The sequence below is a fragment of the Curcuma longa genome, chromosome 21 (genome assembly GCF_044706935.1).
Source record: "Curcuma longa cultivar G26 ecotype Majalengka, Jawa Barat chromosome 21, ITB_CL_G26_1.1, whole genome shotgun sequence".
NCBI classification, from domain to species: Eukaryota; Viridiplantae; Streptophyta; class Magnoliopsida; order Zingiberales; family Zingiberaceae; genus Curcuma; species Curcuma longa.
Genome location: NC_133881.1, coordinates 13574143 through 13591460, shown reverse-complemented (window position 1 = coordinate 13591460; position 17318 = coordinate 13574143). Strand labels below are relative to the sequence as shown.

The 17318-nt window shown below is 35.6% G+C and overlaps 4 protein-coding genes across 5 annotated transcripts; 2 read left to right on the top strand and 2 right to left on the bottom strand.

The window, feature by feature from the left end:
* The first annotated feature begins 485 nt into the window (after window positions 1-485).
* Window positions 486-4461, top strand: LOC141815218 (protein NETWORKED 2A-like). The gene is made up of 2 exons (XM_074703134.1): window positions 486-579; window positions 1889-4461. The coding sequence occupies exons 1-2, from the start codon at window positions 486-488 to the stop codon at window positions 4459-4461; spliced, it is 2667 nt and encodes an 888-aa protein (XP_074559235.1).
* A 1062-nt stretch (window positions 4462-5523) lies between these two features.
* Window positions 5524-6538, top strand: LOC141815298 (myb-related protein MYBAS1-like). Its single transcript, XM_074703230.1, has 3 exons — window positions 5524-5629; window positions 5766-5895; window positions 5973-6538. Exons 1-3 carry the CDS (start codon window positions 5530-5532, stop codon window positions 6412-6414), a joined length of 672 nt encoding a protein of 223 aa, XP_074559331.1. The 5' UTR covers window positions 5524-5529; the 3' UTR covers window positions 6415-6538.
* Window positions 6539-6604: 66 nt separating this feature from the next.
* On the bottom strand, window positions 6605-11998 carry LOC141814854 (ubiquitin-conjugating enzyme E2 7-like). Of its 2 annotated transcripts, none has more exons than XM_074702804.1 (6): window positions 11909-11998; window positions 11692-11794; window positions 10703-10800; window positions 10513-10613; window positions 8390-8467; window positions 6605-6945 (listed from the first exon to the last, which is right to left on the bottom strand). In XM_074702804.1, exons 1-6 carry the CDS (start codon window positions 11955-11957, stop codon window positions 6868-6870), a joined length of 507 nt encoding a protein of 168 aa, XP_074558905.1. In that variant the 5' UTR covers window positions 11958-11998; the 3' UTR covers window positions 6605-6867. The 2 variants fall into 2 exon arrangements, with proteins under 2 accessions (XP_074558905.1, XP_074558906.1); XM_074702805.1 differs by lacking the exon at window positions 6605-6945 and adding an exon at window positions 7657-7723 and having other exon boundaries at window positions 8353-8467.
* Window positions 11999-12303: 305 nt separating this feature from the next.
* Window positions 12304-17074, bottom strand: LOC141814616 (serine/arginine-rich SC35-like splicing factor SCL30A). The gene is made up of 8 exons (XM_074702555.1): window positions 16916-17074; window positions 15922-16083; window positions 15714-15791; window positions 14669-14833; window positions 14509-14552; window positions 13326-13392; window positions 13034-13216; window positions 12304-12686 (listed from the first exon to the last, which is right to left on the bottom strand). The coding sequence occupies exons 2-8, from the start codon at window positions 16074-16076 to the stop codon at window positions 12566-12568; spliced, it is 813 nt and encodes a 270-aa protein (XP_074558656.1). The 5' UTR covers window positions 16077-16083; window positions 16916-17074; the 3' UTR covers window positions 12304-12565.
* Between the last annotated feature and the right edge of the window lie 244 nt (window positions 17075-17318).

Below are 17318 nucleotides of genomic sequence, written 5' to 3'. Positions count from 1 at the left end.
ATTATAAAAAATTTATTAATTACTTAGACATATTTATAAATTTATTTATTCAACCTTTAAAAACATGTATAATAATAAAAGGTAGCTAAATACTTAAATAGAGAAGCGCATTAAATTTGGATTGAGGATTAGAATAATGAGAAATATGGAGACGATTTTAAAATTCCGATAGATATTTCGAAATGGAAGGTGCGAAATGAAACTTTCCCTTCGATTTAAGCACATGCCTCTCGCTTCCCTCCCACTCCGACTCGAGCGCTCCTCCTCCTCCTCTTCGCTTCTCTCACGGATCATATGCTTCATTGTTCGATCTCTCCCATCGCCGCTGCAGTTTTTTCATGCTTCATGGTGAATCCTCCTTCCGATCTCGATTCCCCAATCTCATTCTTGTGTTTGGCGTTTCTACATCCATGGAAGTGGCTTTAATCGAGGGATTCGGGAAGGCTGCTCTCTAGAGAAGAAGGGGAAGAGAATTTGTGGAAGGGATGCTGCAGAGAGCGGCGAGCAATGCCTGCACCTGGTGGTGGGCAAGTCAGATTAGGACTAGGCAGTCGAAATGGCTCGACAACGATCTCCAAGGTCAGTTGTTTTTCTTATTCTTTCCTATTGATCTTCTATCCACAGTTGCCCCTTTTGGGGGAAATTGTTGTTTTATGAGACGAATCTTAATCTGGAATAAAAGTAGTGGTAGATCGCTTATTGGGAGAAGAAATCTTGGTATTTGGCATTGGGTAAAAGGAAATCTCGATGCCAAATTTTCTACAATCGCTAGTTTTTTTGGAACCATCAAATTTTGTGTGATTGTAAATATGTTTATAGTATCGAACCAGATTCTTGTGTTTGGCAAAGAAGAAAAATGAGGACTTGTATTCTCTTATCTCCAAAATTTGGGACCCGAATATCTGGTAAAAATCATTGAAATTAATTCATAATCTATGAAATAATTATATAATATCGAACCGAATCTATTCATAATCTATGATTTCAAAACTTGCAAGTAGAATTCTATTGAAAGATCAGAATTAGGATCAGAACAAGTAGGATTTTTTTTTCCTAATGTGAAACTGGAATCCTTTTTGAATAGTAAATTGGTTCCAAATAAACTGTGAGATTACAAGCTTTATATGTTTAATTTTTTTACTATGAAGGTGTGATTTGGTACTTTCGAGCAAGATTGGCATTGCTAACAACCGAATATTAATTTTCTTTAAGAAATGAAATACACAATATTAGCCACTAGAAATAATTAGACTGGCTGTGCATTAGGACACCATGAACATTTTGTGATCAATCAACTATTCCATGTTTTGATTGAGAAAGTTTCTCCTTTTTGAATATAGTTTCAAATTGAAAAGAATATTATGGAACAATTAAGATGGATGAACTAAGAACACGAAGATGGTTGGCCATACATAATGCTTGGGCCATACGGTCGGCTAGCTTTTTCACTGCCTCCAAACTATTTGGACCTAATGATTGAATTGAAAGAAGAAGATTTGCATGCGTCACTTGTTATATGTACAATGAAGGTTGGCTTGAGCTTGTGTTTGTTACATTTTAGTTGCTGTAACTTAGAGGTGCTTAGTTAATAAGACTATAACTTTTTTCCATGCCTTAACATGATTAATGTCGACACATGAGGGCACTGCCCTTTATATGCCTTTTTCCTCTACTCTTGCTTTGCTGAACTATAATGTTAAGCCTTTGTGTCCTTCTGTTTACCTTCTTTTATCTACGGCATATGTAATATCTCTTTCTCGTGGAATATGGGCATGCTCTTATTCTTATGTTTCTTATTATGAAATGATGTTCAACTTGTGTTCATATTAGTATGTTCTTCAAAACTTGCGTTTAATTGATTATCTATCCTGAGAATTTTTTCTTGCAGAAATGGAGGAAAAGGTACAATTCATGATGAAGTTAATAGATGTAGATGCGGATTCCTTTGGAAGAAAGGCAGAATTGTACTTTAAGAGAAGACCAGAGCTTTTGAACTATGTGGATGAAATATACAAAGCTTACAAAGCATTGGCTGATAGGTATGACAGAATCTCAGCAGAATTGCACAAGGCCAACCACACTCTCGCCTCCGCTTTTCCTGATCAGATCCAATTCGATATGGAAGAAGACTATGATGAGGAAGGTAGCTCTCTAAAGGCTATCACTTCGATCGATCCAAGTAAACTTCGTAGGCCAGATGATCTCACACAGCTTGGCTTAATGAACATAAATAAAGAAGATTACCATTCACGAAGAATACTACGGCACAAGAGGATAACTTCTCAAATTAGCAAAGAGAAGGCACAGGAAGAGATAGAAAGGCTTCAGAAGGAAATCCTAATGCTTCAAACCGAGAAGGAATTTGTTAGGAGCTCTTACCAAACTTCAATAAGACGATACTTTGAGATTGAAAAGGACATAACAGAAATGCAAGATGATGTCTGTAGCTTGCAGGATACTTTCAATGCCAGTGCAATCATTGAAGATGATGAAGCTCGTGCTTTGATGGCAGCAACAGCCATGAAATCGTGTGAGGATAGCCTAATAAATATACAAGAACAACAAAAGTGTAGCACTGAAGAGGCAAAAATTGAATCAGAAAGAATTAAAGATGCTCAGCGACAGCTAATGGTTCTAAAGGGTGAGTCTTGCGAACCAGATAAGGAGACTACACACACATCTGATGAGAATGTAGATACAAATGAAAAAACAGATGATCTCGGTGTACTGAAAGAAGAAAAGATGGAATTACAAATGATGTGCCAGAAAGTGAAGGAACACTTTGAGAGGAGCTCAGAATCATCCGTTGTGGAGTTGGCAGAAAAAATTGATGAACTTGTGGATAAGGTGATAAGTTTAGAACTCACCGTTTCATCTCAGAGTGCACAGATTGAGAGATTGAGGTCAGAGACTGATGATCTTCATGGGCATCTAAGAAGCTTGGAAGGAGACAAGATAGCCCTGGTCGATACTTCCAATAGTTTAACCAAGAAGTTAAAGGAGGCAAAAGATGAATTGCAAAGGGTTCAACATCTTGAGAAACGTGTATATGATGACAAGGGCCTTCTTCAGAAACAATTTATAGAAGCCTGCAATAATCTTAATAGTCTTTCTGCGAAATTGCTGTCACCTATTCCTCTAGAACTTCAGAGCGAGGAATTTTCTGTAGGAAGTTTTAAAGAAAACAGCGCCGTGAAGGCAACTGAGGATCCTACTGGAAAGAAAGCCTTTGATTCCAGAACTAATGAATCATACAAGTTGAGGGACGATATACAACAAAGTGAAGCTGCACAAACAGAGAAGGATCTCATCGATAAACTTCCAACACAAGTTGAAGAGGCAGATGACATTTCAGATTTGCAAAACTTACTCAATGGATTAGAAGGCGGAGACCAAGTACTACTGACCAAGTGCACGTCTATAATCAGAAATTACACAGAAACAAAGAAAAAACTTGTAGATATTGAGAGGAAAAACCAAGAGTACCACTTAGAAACAATGGCACAGGTAAAAGAATTAAAGGATGCCAATGCCATGAAAGACGAGGAAATTCAACTTCTCAAGGAGATATTGAGTTCGTTACAGGATAATTTAAGGGCAAATACACCGAGAAACATGGAGAAGTCAAGATATGAAGTTGTTGAAAGTCCAAACAAATCAAGTGCATCATTCGATTCTGCAGAAACTAAAAGCCCTCTTACAGAAAATGATATCCTACTAGGCTCTGCCAATGAACCACAAACTTCAGCTATTCAAACCAAGTTCAGAGCAGATATTGATACCCTACTTGACGAGAACTTGGATTTCTGGTTAAGGTTTTGCACATCGTATCATCAAATTCAAAATTTTCAGAAAATATTTAAAGAACTTAAAGTTGATGCTGAGAAATTGATTGAAACAAAAAGTTTGGATCATAAGGATGCAGCAGGAGCTTCTATCAGGAATGCTCAGGCTCGGGAATTGTCTCCAGTTGACAAAAGACTCCGAGAGCTCAGCACTGAAATTCAAGTGTGGTTGGAAAAGAATGCACTCCTTAATGGTGAGCTTAAATGTAGATTTGCATCTCTTTGCAGCATCCAAGATGAGATAACGAGAGTGTCAAAAGAAAATGACAACAAAGAAGAGCGGTTTACTCTCTACCAGGCGGCCAAGTTTCAGGGAGAGCTACTCAACATGCAGCTAGAGCACAACAAGGTGGCAAAGGAATTGCAAGCCGGTTTTGACTACGTGAGGGGGCTTCAGGTGGATGTCGGTTGGACATTGTCAAAGCTTAACAAGAACTACGAAATAACTACAACAAAAGGCAATCAACACCAGTTCAGGACCCTCTCCTCCAAGGCCAGGATACCACTGAGAACGTTTCTGTTTGGTGCAAAGCCTAAGAAGCCTTCACTTTTTGCATGCATGAGTCCTGCAATGCATAAGCACTACCATCACATGGGACCAAATATGCCTAGATGAAATTTCTCCCAGAGTATGCCATTTCTATCCTTACAGTTCCATAATTTTATAAGATAAAATAAATTTTCCTTTCCCTTTGCGCTTGATATTTACATGATTTCTATATCCTTGGTCTTGGATATACATCTACCTATTTTTTCATAGATCCATCTTCATTCATTTACTCATTCATCCATAACCTCTCTCTCTCTCTCATGTTGCAAAGGACAACAATTTTTATCACCAGAATTAGCATCATGATCCATTTGTATTGAATAGAGCAAGTAATTCAAAATTCGAGATAAAAGATCTATTTTAAATATAAGCCATATTTTTGTAGAAGATTTAGTCATTTATGTATTAGATTTATTTTTTTTCTCTCTCTCTCTTGGCGAGTTTTAAGAGAATCTATTTACCAAGTTTCCACCTTACATCATGACAAGTGGATGTTAGATTTGTAATGCTGTTGACGAAGACCTTTCATTGTGTTGGCTCAAAGTTGAAAGGATGTGTTAATAAAAGTCCAAACAAGTTTGTGGAGTGGAATGTTTGTTTAACTTATCTACCTAACTTTGTTTTATTGTTGGATCATGTCGTAATTACAACCATTAAAGCTTTATCAATTCGATATTACTTTTGTTTTGTTTCTTTTAAATATCACAAAACAATATCCATTTAAAATAGATATAAAAAATTATATAAAAATAAATATATGAATGATTGTATCAGTTACACACAAGCTCATCAATTCAGTACATGATGCGGTCAAATTAAGTTTATAAGAAGATTGGTTTTATTTTATTTTATTTTTTATTGCACAACAATATGGTAGCAAAGTATCTCTTACCTAATTAACGCATGACACTAGTTTACAATTGCCATAATACACTTTATATCAGGAATAGTTTTTGGTAATAGTTAATCTAACTCATGTCAACTCAACTCTATATCCTTTACATTCCACTACAAAGATGCAAAATTTTTAGCTGCCTATAAATCTGAGGTACTACAAGGTCTTGTGGAATCAAACCAAGACAATTGATTGAAGGCGCGAGGAGGAGAAAGATGGTGGTGATAGTTAAAGAAGAGATGCGAAGGGGTCCATGGAGCGAGCATGAAGACCGACAATTGCTAAGTTTCGTTCGAATGTTGGGTGACCGACGATGGGATCTCATAGCCAAAGTATCAGGTTTGAGGGTTGGGGAGGCTAGCTAGCTAGATATAGGTATATATACTAGCTAATTAAGTTTGCAAGAATTAAGCTAATTAAGCTTAATTTCATGGCATTGGCACATTATTTAATCTTGTTTAATTTTCTTAGTTAGGCCTCAATAGAACCGGCAAGAGTTGTCGTTTGCGTTGGGTTAACTACCTCAACCCCGAACTCAAGCATGGGAGATTGACTCCTCAAGAGAAGCTCCTTGTTGTTCAACTACACTCCCTTTGGGGCAATAGGTTCGAAAATACAATTTTAATTACAGTTTTCTTAATCTTAACATAAAATAGATACTACGTACCATATTTACTTACAGATGGTCGAGAATTGCACGTAAACTTCCAGGACGAACAGACAATGAGATCAAGAACTATTGGAGAGCTCACATGAGAAAGATGTCGAAGGAGGGTAAACGAGGCTCCTCATCGAGCACCTCGCTAGTTAGTGATTCCCTTTCGTTAATAAGTAAGATTCCACCACAATCAATTGGGGAAATTCATGGTGCTCAGAGCCACAGAGACTACTGTAGCATCTTAGCTGAAGAAAATGGTATGGATGGAGTAAAATGTTACTCCATGGATCTGATATGGGATGAGATTGAATCATCCGCAGGCGGTTTCGGGAGAGGAATAGATGGGGCGTGCGATATCTCATGCTCGCTAGTGCCATCTTTGTCGAAGGATGAGGACTCTGAACCGCAATGGAAGATCGATGAGGATGAATTAAGGATGTCATTACTCTATATCACAATGATATAGAGGCTTGGTTCTTCAACCAAACTTAAGATGTAATGCTTGTTGTGAAACTTGGTGCATGTCTGTCCAAATTGTGAGTCGAATTTGTATGTATAAAAGTTTGATGAATATGGGCATTCTTGCTAAAGATTTAGATTGAATCCAAATAATTATATGAACAAACGTTTGCAAGATCCAAGCTAAGAAGAATCAATTCAAATTCGACGGAGACTTCCAACAAATAATAGATATGGTTAGATTATCGACTATCGTAAACCATAACAACCGATGACTCCAGCACCGAATGACATTAACAGATCAACAACTCTATGAGAAGAATTGCAAACCAAACTAAATAGGAAAATGTACAGAGGCATTGAGTGATAAGCAACAAAGCGGTCGCGACCTCAACACCATGGATATCCGGAGATCAAGCACCAGCTGCAGTCTTGATGCTCAAACTGAACTCTTTAGAGATCACAGCAGTTCCTGGGAGCATCGGACGGCACGGCTTACTTTCTTTTTGAATTCATCCCTTCGCTCTCTCCAGTCCTTCTGTGATGCAATTGGCAGTGTATCAGAATCAATTTTACAATAATAAGTCTAAATATTCTGGCAATTTGTGCCGAAATTGAACTTGAAGTTGGAAACACTTGAGAATATTATATATAAAAAAGAGAAACTAAACTATTAGTGAGTCAAGCAAGTTGATGCCAAACAAACAGTAGGACTTTATGAAATTTACAACATTTACAGCGTAAATATCAAATCATGTTTTGATTTATAAGAATACAAACTCTACTTCCTAGCTCAGACAACACAATCATATTTCCTACCTAGGGATGGCAATGGGTATCTGATAATCCGGTATCCGCAAGTACCTAACCCGATTGAGTTGACTTGAGTACCCGATTATGCTTAATAATCATGTTCAGGTCCAGTCCACATTTGTTTAAAATTATAGTTACTGGCAGGTTCCTACATATTTAACCCTTTGACATTGGATACCTGCGAATATCTGTGAGTTTAGGTGCCCATTTATCAACCAACATTGAACATTTAAACAAGTCCAGGCGAGGGATAAGTAAAAACATGCATAGGTTCAGGTAGTACCCGAAAATGTAGTACCCTTTTTTACCTGAACGATTAATGACACCCTAGATTTTACCGACATGTTCACTTCGTAAAGCCATTCAAATCGCAATAGAATTGGTTAATAGGAACAAAGTGATGAAAGAAACAAGAGCAAGAATCGAACAATATTGCATATATAAATGCTCCTCCCTTTATTCAATTCCAACACCAGAAAATTTTCTTCAAATTTCTACCCCAACTGTCAAATGCAATCAATGGTTAGAGAAAAATAAAGTCCATCCATTTGACTACAATTTACATAATTATGGTAATACACTAGTATGACTGGCTGTTAATACTTAATATGTAGAGAAGAACTGCTTTCTTTTGTCATGAGAAATGACAATTTCTTCTGTTATTCTTGATTTGATGAATGCCAAACAAATATTGAAGGGAGATATTTCAATGATCATGTTAATCACTAGAAATGAAAGACAACCGTAGATACATTAAAAACACAAGTAGTTGCAGTTAAGTGATGATCACTTATGATTTCTTAGCTTATCAAACACTCTACTTGACTGTTTTATTATAAGCTTAGCTTAGGAACGTATGCTAACAAGTTGGACACCCATGTTTGGTCATATAATGTGGAAATTTCAATGGACTATTTTATCTGCTGTTTTCATGTCATGCCTAGTTAAACTTTGAATAATAACAGCAAAATTCAAAATGTTGTTTGTAGGACTCCTGATGAAGATTTTAAGGACGAGGAATTAGGAAGGATAAGAGAATAATCTAGTTGCATATTAACTAGATTTAATAACAAAGAAGGATTTCACCTCTAGTTTGATATATAAAGCTCATTTATAGAGCATGAAAATACACCTCTTGGAATAGCAGCCAAAGTATCAGCTTCACTTACCGCGGCTTCAATGTTTGCAGGAGATTCATCATTTGGACTTGAAAGCATAGAAATAATACTCAAAACTATGCTCTCAACCTGCATTGTTTTGAGAATAAAGAATGATATTTTAGAACATCAACAAAACACAACTAATAAATAGATACATAAGAAAAACTACATCCATCAATCAACACTATTATGATAATAAAGAAAGATCACATATCAATTATTACAATAACTCAACCAATTAAGTACAGTCAAATACTATGAAAATTAATATACTGTAAATTCAATTTAACTTTCCAAAACGAATTTATACGATGCAAAATTAGTTTAAAATACAAAAAAAATATTTATTTGATCCACATATCTAATCGTGACAATTTTCCTCATGATAACTTTTCAGATCAACTGATGTCTGTATTGTGTCACTGGCATTGTCAGAGGGGAAGAAATTTATCAAACAGACTATCAGCTTATTCCATTAGGAGCTCTTTCATAGCCACCAAATCTACAAAATGATACTGTAAATTCTAAGGAAAGACTTGAATGAATAACAAGTAGAACGACACTTATCTAAGTGTTCCATTCAACATATCTTAGATTCAGTGATTCCTGTTGTGCAGGCACCTAGACAAGAACTTATTCCCAATTGCGAAATCAAAGTAAGGTAAGTCCCCAGCGAAGAGTTGAATCAATAAGGAAATACAACAGCAATGATTTGTCTTTCTTTGAACATAACTTGCTATGCTGTCTTTCCATAAATCAGGTTTCCCATTTATAAGTTCGAAGATATGCTAGATGCCTAAGCTGGATGTAGTTGATGATCTAATGATACCCAAAAGATTCACTTGCATAGTGGATACCACCAAACTAAGTTAACTGAAGGAAGTTTTTCAAAAGAAAAGCTTTCATTACTCAAGATGATGCTTAAATGGATGATTATAGATTCTCAATTGTCAGATCCTATATCACCATAATGAATTCAATTGCCCATGTCTTGCATCCTGTAAGATGTGAGTTTGCTGAGGATTTGTTAGACTACATTTATGGATATAATCAAACAATAATGAACACATGGGGCATCTTACATCTTAATCAAGATTTATTTGCACCATGGAAATAAACTATCGATAGCTTCCTTATGGAGTTCAAGGTCACATTCATCGGACACCCAAGGCATGGTTGATAAGGCTACAAAAATTAGAGCAAACAGTGACCTGTCATTCATAATTTTGATGGGCTAGCTTCTTTCTAAATAAAACATTCAAGATTTTAGCTGAATTATTTGCCTAAATTTTCTGATTAATTGAGAGAAAGGGATTTCACTTAACTAACATCACTTCTAGACCCATCCAATAGGAAGTGGTTATGCCAATTGTTTCGTGAACAAACTCGGCATGATAAGAGCTGGTTTATGTTCATCCAAAACACTAAAATAATAGACTTCAACATCCTTTTTAAAAGCTTAGTTGGTAGACATGTCTAAGATGAACAAAATGGAAATCATCTTGAAAGAACAATATCATAAATAAAAGGTGAATCTAGTACTCATAATAGACGGAAAGAAGTACTGACCACTGATTTATATTTTGATGGAAAACTACTCAAGAAAATCAGACTGATTCATTTTCTCACTCTTATTCCATAGTGATAAATATAGCATGGTTTCCATGAAATAAAGGTGAATTTTCAATGAAGTTTTAGTGAGTTTATGAACTTGGGCATCCTTAAACCTTTATTACCGCTATGCTGTCTTGTTTTCATTTAATATCACAATTTTCCCCAAACTTTACAAACAACTAACTGAGAAGACAGCGCGAAGACATACTAAGCTAAACATCAAGCATTGTGCTTTTCTATTTACAGCTTGTGTATATGAACGTTGGAAGACCTACTATGCACTGTATTAAAAAAACACTTTCCGGTCATATTGCTTATATTTGACATTTCAGAGTTCAATGTCATATTTATTTTTAAACACAAGAATCTCAACAATAATTTTTTTTACATCAATTACAACAATGAAAATAAGATCAACGACAATTCTCAACTATTCGGGGTTAGAAAATGAAAATAATAATAATAACATTCCAAAAACACAATGTAATAGAAAAATTACAAGTCACAACAGATAGTACCGTGTGCACAGGTGACCAACGTTCACTTGCAAGCTCATAGCCATTTGGGTCATCACCAGGAGGATGAAGAATAGAAATGCAAACAAGGCCATCAGGATAAACTGCATAATACAGATGCTTTTCTTGATACCAATCATCCAACAATAACAAAAGGGAATATGATTTTAATAAATGAAAAATATATTTTCACCGTTAGGATGCCACATCTCTGATGTAAATCGAACTGTAGGAGGACTGTTAGGATAGTTGGATGGAAAGCTCATAATTGCATTGAAATAGCCACCATCACTGCAAATATTCGAGAGAAAACAGATAAAATTTCAAGTTTAAAGGTTGAAGGAAGAGCAATCTGGTGTGCCCCTTGTATTATAATGAAATGCAACATTTGATGGAGTCATATATGATTACCCTTAATCAGTAGGCCTTTAGAATTGAATAAGAAGATTAAACTACTATTAAAATTACTACTTGGATGTTGTTCACCTACTCTGGTTGTATCCATATTTAATTTGAGAAAAAATATTTAAATGTAGCAACCCTTCATGCAAATAACCCATAAGGGAGGGCCACCTTTTGCTGTCCAATGTTGTGGGATCAATTGCAGCTGCACGTTATTGTGCGACTGGGATCAAATTCTGCTGTAATGGCCAGCATGACCCTCATGCAAGATTTCCCCATCAATTTGCCCACTATGATCCATATTCAATTAGCCAAATCACCAGTGATATCTGTAATTAACACTAATTATTGTATGAATCTGTTGAATTCTTCAATTTATCATTCACCAAAAGAGCCGACGGCAGGAAATTAATTTCTTTCGAGAAAATCAAGATGAAGATCTTGTCAAATTCAATCAAGAAACTTGACAATATGACTAAACTGAAAGATAACAAGAAATAAAGCAAAGGATATATTGTACTGTATATCCTAACTAGTTTGAGAGATGAAATCCCAGGATCCCAATCAAGAAGAAAATGAACAATTTTGACCAAAGCAGAATTCATCCATCAACCAATAAACGACAATTCATGTTATTCTTAATATGAACCATCCAATTAACTAATTAAGAAGCTGGATATATCGTTCGATCAAGAAGAAAAAGGGCCAATATTGACTGAAGCGCAAGGAATCCATCAACCGATAAACCACAAGTCCTCAACCCTTGAAGCGATCACTCACTATAGTGTGTCCGGCGGCCCGATGATCGTGACGTTCCACTCCAAGACGTTGCCGTCGTCGACCAGGCCGGCGGAGAAGCCGTCCACCGGGTTCTTCGCGAGATCTAATCAGAAAAAGAGAAAAAGAAGAGCGTAAGCCGCAACGAAACCCCATCGGAAACCAGGAAACGCGACAAACAGGAGCCACGGAGCGATCGGAGGAAGATTCAGATCGTTACCGCGGAGCTGCTTTTGCAGCAGGAGGCTGGCCTGATTCGCTCCCGCCATCGACGAGGTGGAGAGATGAAGGGGAAGGAGAGCAATAGGGAGACGTGAAATAGAACACTTTTCCACCTAAAAATAAATAAATGGATATAAAGTATTTTAAAATTATTTTTTCTAAATAAGAAAAAAATCTTCATTTTCATATTTTATATTTTAATTTTTCAAAACTACTATAATATTTCTGTTTAACAATTAATAATATTTCCAGTTCATCTGCCATAAAATAATTTGTTCTATTTTTTAAAAATTATTTATCAGATTGCCTGGTCAACAATCTAATTATGTTTATCAGCTTTAAAATTTCAATTTGATCTTGGCATTTCAAACAACAACAACAATTAAACCTTCAACCCACTAAAAACTAAATCAATAAGTTACCAACAGTTACAAGTTTGATGATGATGCAATGAAATTTAACTCAAACATGATGGATAAGTTTTTAATGAAGCCAAATTGTTAGTGTTTCTAATTAACATCACAATCCATGTCAAATATCTCACAGTAGCCAAACCACAAAAGACTTCAAATCTAGCAAAGTGTCATCCAGTTTCTGGCGGCCATGAACGGTACAAGATGCTACTTGAATCTGAAATGAATAAAAGTTGTGGCATTCACTTGCTGTCTCGCCTAGGACTTGAATCAGCAGATCTTGACTTTGATCCAGGAGGCGAAACTGAAGGATGCCTTGGCGACCTCCGATGGGATCTTGATCCCTCAGCATCATGAGACTTCCTGCACATGAACGGGAAATTGTGCCAGGCATAATTTAATTGTTGCAAAATTGTAAAGAGGAAAGTTGCAGTAAGGAATGATCGAGAATAAAAACATTTGGGTAAAAGGTGAATCCAGTTTGGTGAATCATTAGAGATCTTGAGCATTTTGTGACCATTTTGCAGAAAAGAAAAAGGCCAACAATCCTGTGAATACATAAACTACTACTCTTATAGATCCAAGAGATTCATCTCCAATTATCATGCAATATAAAATTCACTAAGAATCATGAAAATTCAAAACACAAGAAGCCATAAGAACAAATAAAAATTGTAATAAAGTTGTGTATGATGGAATGTTTAACTTACTCTTCGTAACCATTAGCATCTCCATTTCTGTCGGCATCAATGTAGCTTGGAGAATTGATTCGGTGGTCTTCATCCTGAATGTGTTCCCTGGAATGGTCTCTAGGGGATCTTGTATAACTGCGCTGTCTTCTCTTTGGAGAATAGTAATTGTCACGGCGGGATTTTGGTGCAGGAGAGTAGGATCTAGTGAATAAACAAAAAAAAAGGAAGAAGATTCAAATAAGAATTCATAAAGAAAATTCTCCAGAACTCCCGAGTGAAAAACTTACATAAATACAACACCTAAGCTTACCGTGAGTGATGTCGGGCCCTTGAAGAATAACGGGGAGAGAGTGAGCGAGACCTTGAACGAGAGCGTCCTGTAAAACCAAAGTATCATTAATAAAAGCTTTAGCATAAGAATACATTTTTTTTCTCAAAAAGATAGGTGCATGTTGCTCAACAAAACATGACTAAGGAAAAAATAGAAAGAGAAGATCACCTAGATCATCTGATAAAAATCACAATTAAGTCCAACTGAGGCTAACATAAAGAAGTTTCAAAAACAGATGCACATTTTTAGACATCAATATTATGTCAATAGGAAACAAGTAAATTATATACCACGACAACGGACAATAATCCATAATTATATTCAACTCAGGACAAGAGAAGTTATATTCACCTAAGGTGGTACTCTAAAAGGATTGTTAGAAAATTGTCTAGTCACTGCTAAGAATGGTGTTTTTTGAGAAAATAATTAAAACTAACTAAATAAAAAACTTTAAGAAAATTAGGTACAAGATTGTATCAAATTCCTAACTAAGAAGCAAGCATGAGTCCATAGCAGCAGACCATAACATCTGAGTGCATGATCCTTAGATCCCACAGTTTAACAAAACATTTTTTTTAAATAATTATAATTTAAGATTATGTATTGATTGTATTGATTTTTGATCAGTCAAAAAACAGAAATTGCACAAGAAAGTATTTGCATAATGGTAGAATGAATCAAGAAGCCACCCAAGATGCATAACCTCTCCAGTGAACTCATTAGTCATTTCTATTCATGTTAATCTTCTAATTAAAACGATGCTGATGGACAAAACTTAGAATATCAATGGTGTTTTCAGACTTTGAAGATATATAAAGACTAGCTATTCTTATTAATTTCACATAATTTTCACTTTGCAATAAAAAAAATCATTGAAAATGTAAATAATAGAGTTTAATAATACACAAAGTATGTCTAAACACTTGAACCAAGAAGCAATTAAAATAAAAGGAAAAATGTAAAGAGATAATTAAATTTTAACAAAAGTAAAACAATAGCTTTACCTACAGGAAATTTGAAGAAAACTTACATTCTAGCAAAATTGCCAATGAAAAAATAGGTAATTAGAAATAAACAAGTATGAAATTACAGAAACATGTCAGAATTATAACTTAAAGAAGGTATATGGAAAATTCATTTCATAAAGATTGCAATGACAAACCGTCATAATGAGAAGGGCGGCGGTGATCATAACCGGATGGCCCTCTAGAAAGAAGAAAAAAATAGTAAGTACATTATTAGCAAGCTATGCCATTATCAAGATTTTTTTAAAAAAAAAAGTAGAATAACAAATCAATAAAACATAATGGTTATCAAAATACCTGGGTTTAGCTCTTTTACGCATATCTTCTGGCCTTTTCCTTGACTCAGCTGCAACAACCACAGTAATCTCCCTACCACCAAACACTTGCCGATTCATGTGATATTGTGCCTCTGAAGCATCACAAGGATCAACAAACTCTATGAATGCAAATCCACGGGGCTCTCTGTAACATAATAATTAGTTATCAGAACAGAAAAAAGTAATTTATTCATGGCAGTAGGAAAAGGTGAAAAGATCTCCGTGTTTCTAAGTTTACCGTAATGGAGCAATCACTTAACATGTCTTGTACACTTGTTGAAGGATCACAGACAATGATAAATAACACTCCAGCAAAATGGTGTTCGAGTGTCAGAAAAATGAGTTACCAGTCAAGCTCTAATGTCTTCAAATATCTTCTACAATCACTTCATAATTTGCATGCCATACTCTTCAATCGAATGTACACTATGGAGCACTTTAGAATATAATCCTCCAATTATCTTCTTGTCAAACCCCCTTCAAAAAGTTGATCTTCCTAACTTTGCTTTACCAAACTAAACTTCACGAGGGACTAAATTCTCTTCAAACAGGAACTTCTTGATTTGAACAAAACACTAGTCCTCACAAAAAGAATATATTATGCAATGATAAAGAGTGTTCTTCAACAAATGCATGGCTTCTATTAACTTCAAATCAATATATCCCTGAGAATCATTTAAAGAATGAACACATATTGGAAATAAAAAAAGGAATAGTGTAGTAGCAAATGATGCAGAAATATCTTTTTTTTTTCATACGGAGAATGTTTTCTAAAAGACATAATACAGAAATAAACTAAGCACGTGATGAGCCTGAGAAGTCAATCGTGGGTTAACTAGCCTAACTGTGATAGTTTGCTTTAGTCTAAGATCTTTAAAAGATCCCAAGCATTTAGAATAAATGAAACTCTAAAACCCAAGAACTGAATATTCTAAAAATCAGATAACCTATTATTCTTGTAAAAAATTAAACAAGCACATGCAAAAAGATTTAAAAAAACATGTGTATAACCCAAGTAAACTTACCCAGAATAGTAATCCTTTGGAATATAAACATCTCGAACAGGACCAAATCTTTCAAATGGAACTCGAACGTCCTCAGGTCTGTAGGGAAAAATAAAAGATTCATGAGTAAATGTACTGTTTTAATTGGACATTCATTCTCATATCCTTTATCTCTCTATTCATCCAATAATTCAAACAAGAAATCTTACATATGTAAGAGAAACATTACCGACAATTTAGAGGAATATTTCGAACCAAAAGGCTACCAGATCCCTGTTCCTTCCCGCCATACCCACCACCATACCCTCTCCTGGGTGGACTTCTTCCTCTACCACCATAACCCCTCCTGGGTGGACTATAGTAAGGTGGACTGTACCTCCTCATTAGAAATCTGAAAAATAGCAGCCACAACCCATCATTCCTTATTGGAAGTCAATAAGGACTACAATAGATTACAATATCAACAGAATCGATACATAAAAAATTAGTTCAAATTATCATAAAAGAAGGAACAAATCATGTTCACAGCAATCTTTCTTGGAAGAAGATATTTTGTGTTTGATAGGCAATTATACCAGAAGGACGTTCCTGGAAGTTTTTAGTCACATGAGTATTTACGAATACAGAAGAGCACTGCATAAGTTTCTCACAAGAAGAATTCATCAAATGCAACAAGAAGTATGTTGGCTCTATCAGAATATAACAATTAATGATAAGGAGGATGATTGAAGAGGCATGACAGCCAGTACTCCGGAATCATCTTTTTTTTTTAACATAACTTCTATACTCTATTGTCATACACCAGTGAAGTCAGCAGATCAGGTCTCAATTTTTCAATATCAACTAAGTTCCCTTGACCTGATAGAAGATGCTAACTAGCAAATACCACCTAACTAACTACGATATTAACGGAAAAAAAACTTAAAAATCATACAAATACTTATTTCTAACCTACGGCATCAAGCCGTGTAAGGTAACTACATGACAAATGAATGGAAAACATCATAAAAACTCAAACTTTTTAAGGCATACAAATTGCATCAATAGCATCGGCGTAATATGAACGCGAATATATATAAAACATCTAAAGCATCATTTTCGATAAAGAGTAACCAAAACAACAACAACAATAGAGATTAAAAAACAAGATCTTCAACACGATCAAGCAGAAAAAAAAAAGAAGCAAAGGCAGGGCATTTCCGGATCAAGGACAAAACCCGAACCTGAAGGAGAAAAGAAAGGCGAGGAAGTCAATCAGAGAAAACAGAGGAAGTAGCAGTATCTCCCGGATCGGCGACGGGTGCAAGCCGGAGAGAAGAAGGTATCGAGGCAGCGTCCTCTCGGTCGGAGCAAACCCTAACAATGAGACGAGACTTCGGATTTCGATTTGGGGCAAAAATATAGGCGACCCATGACCTGCTCGCAATAGGTACGCTGGCCGTGGAGCCCACTCATCTCAGAGGAAATCCATAATTCCCAACGGACCAAATCAATCGATTAATTTAAAGTTCAATTTATTTTGATATGTGGAATTTTCTTTCAAAGTAATTAAATGATTCATGGTTGTATGTGAATAGAATTTGTTTATTTTTTTGATATGCGCCATTCAAAAGAGGATCATATGGC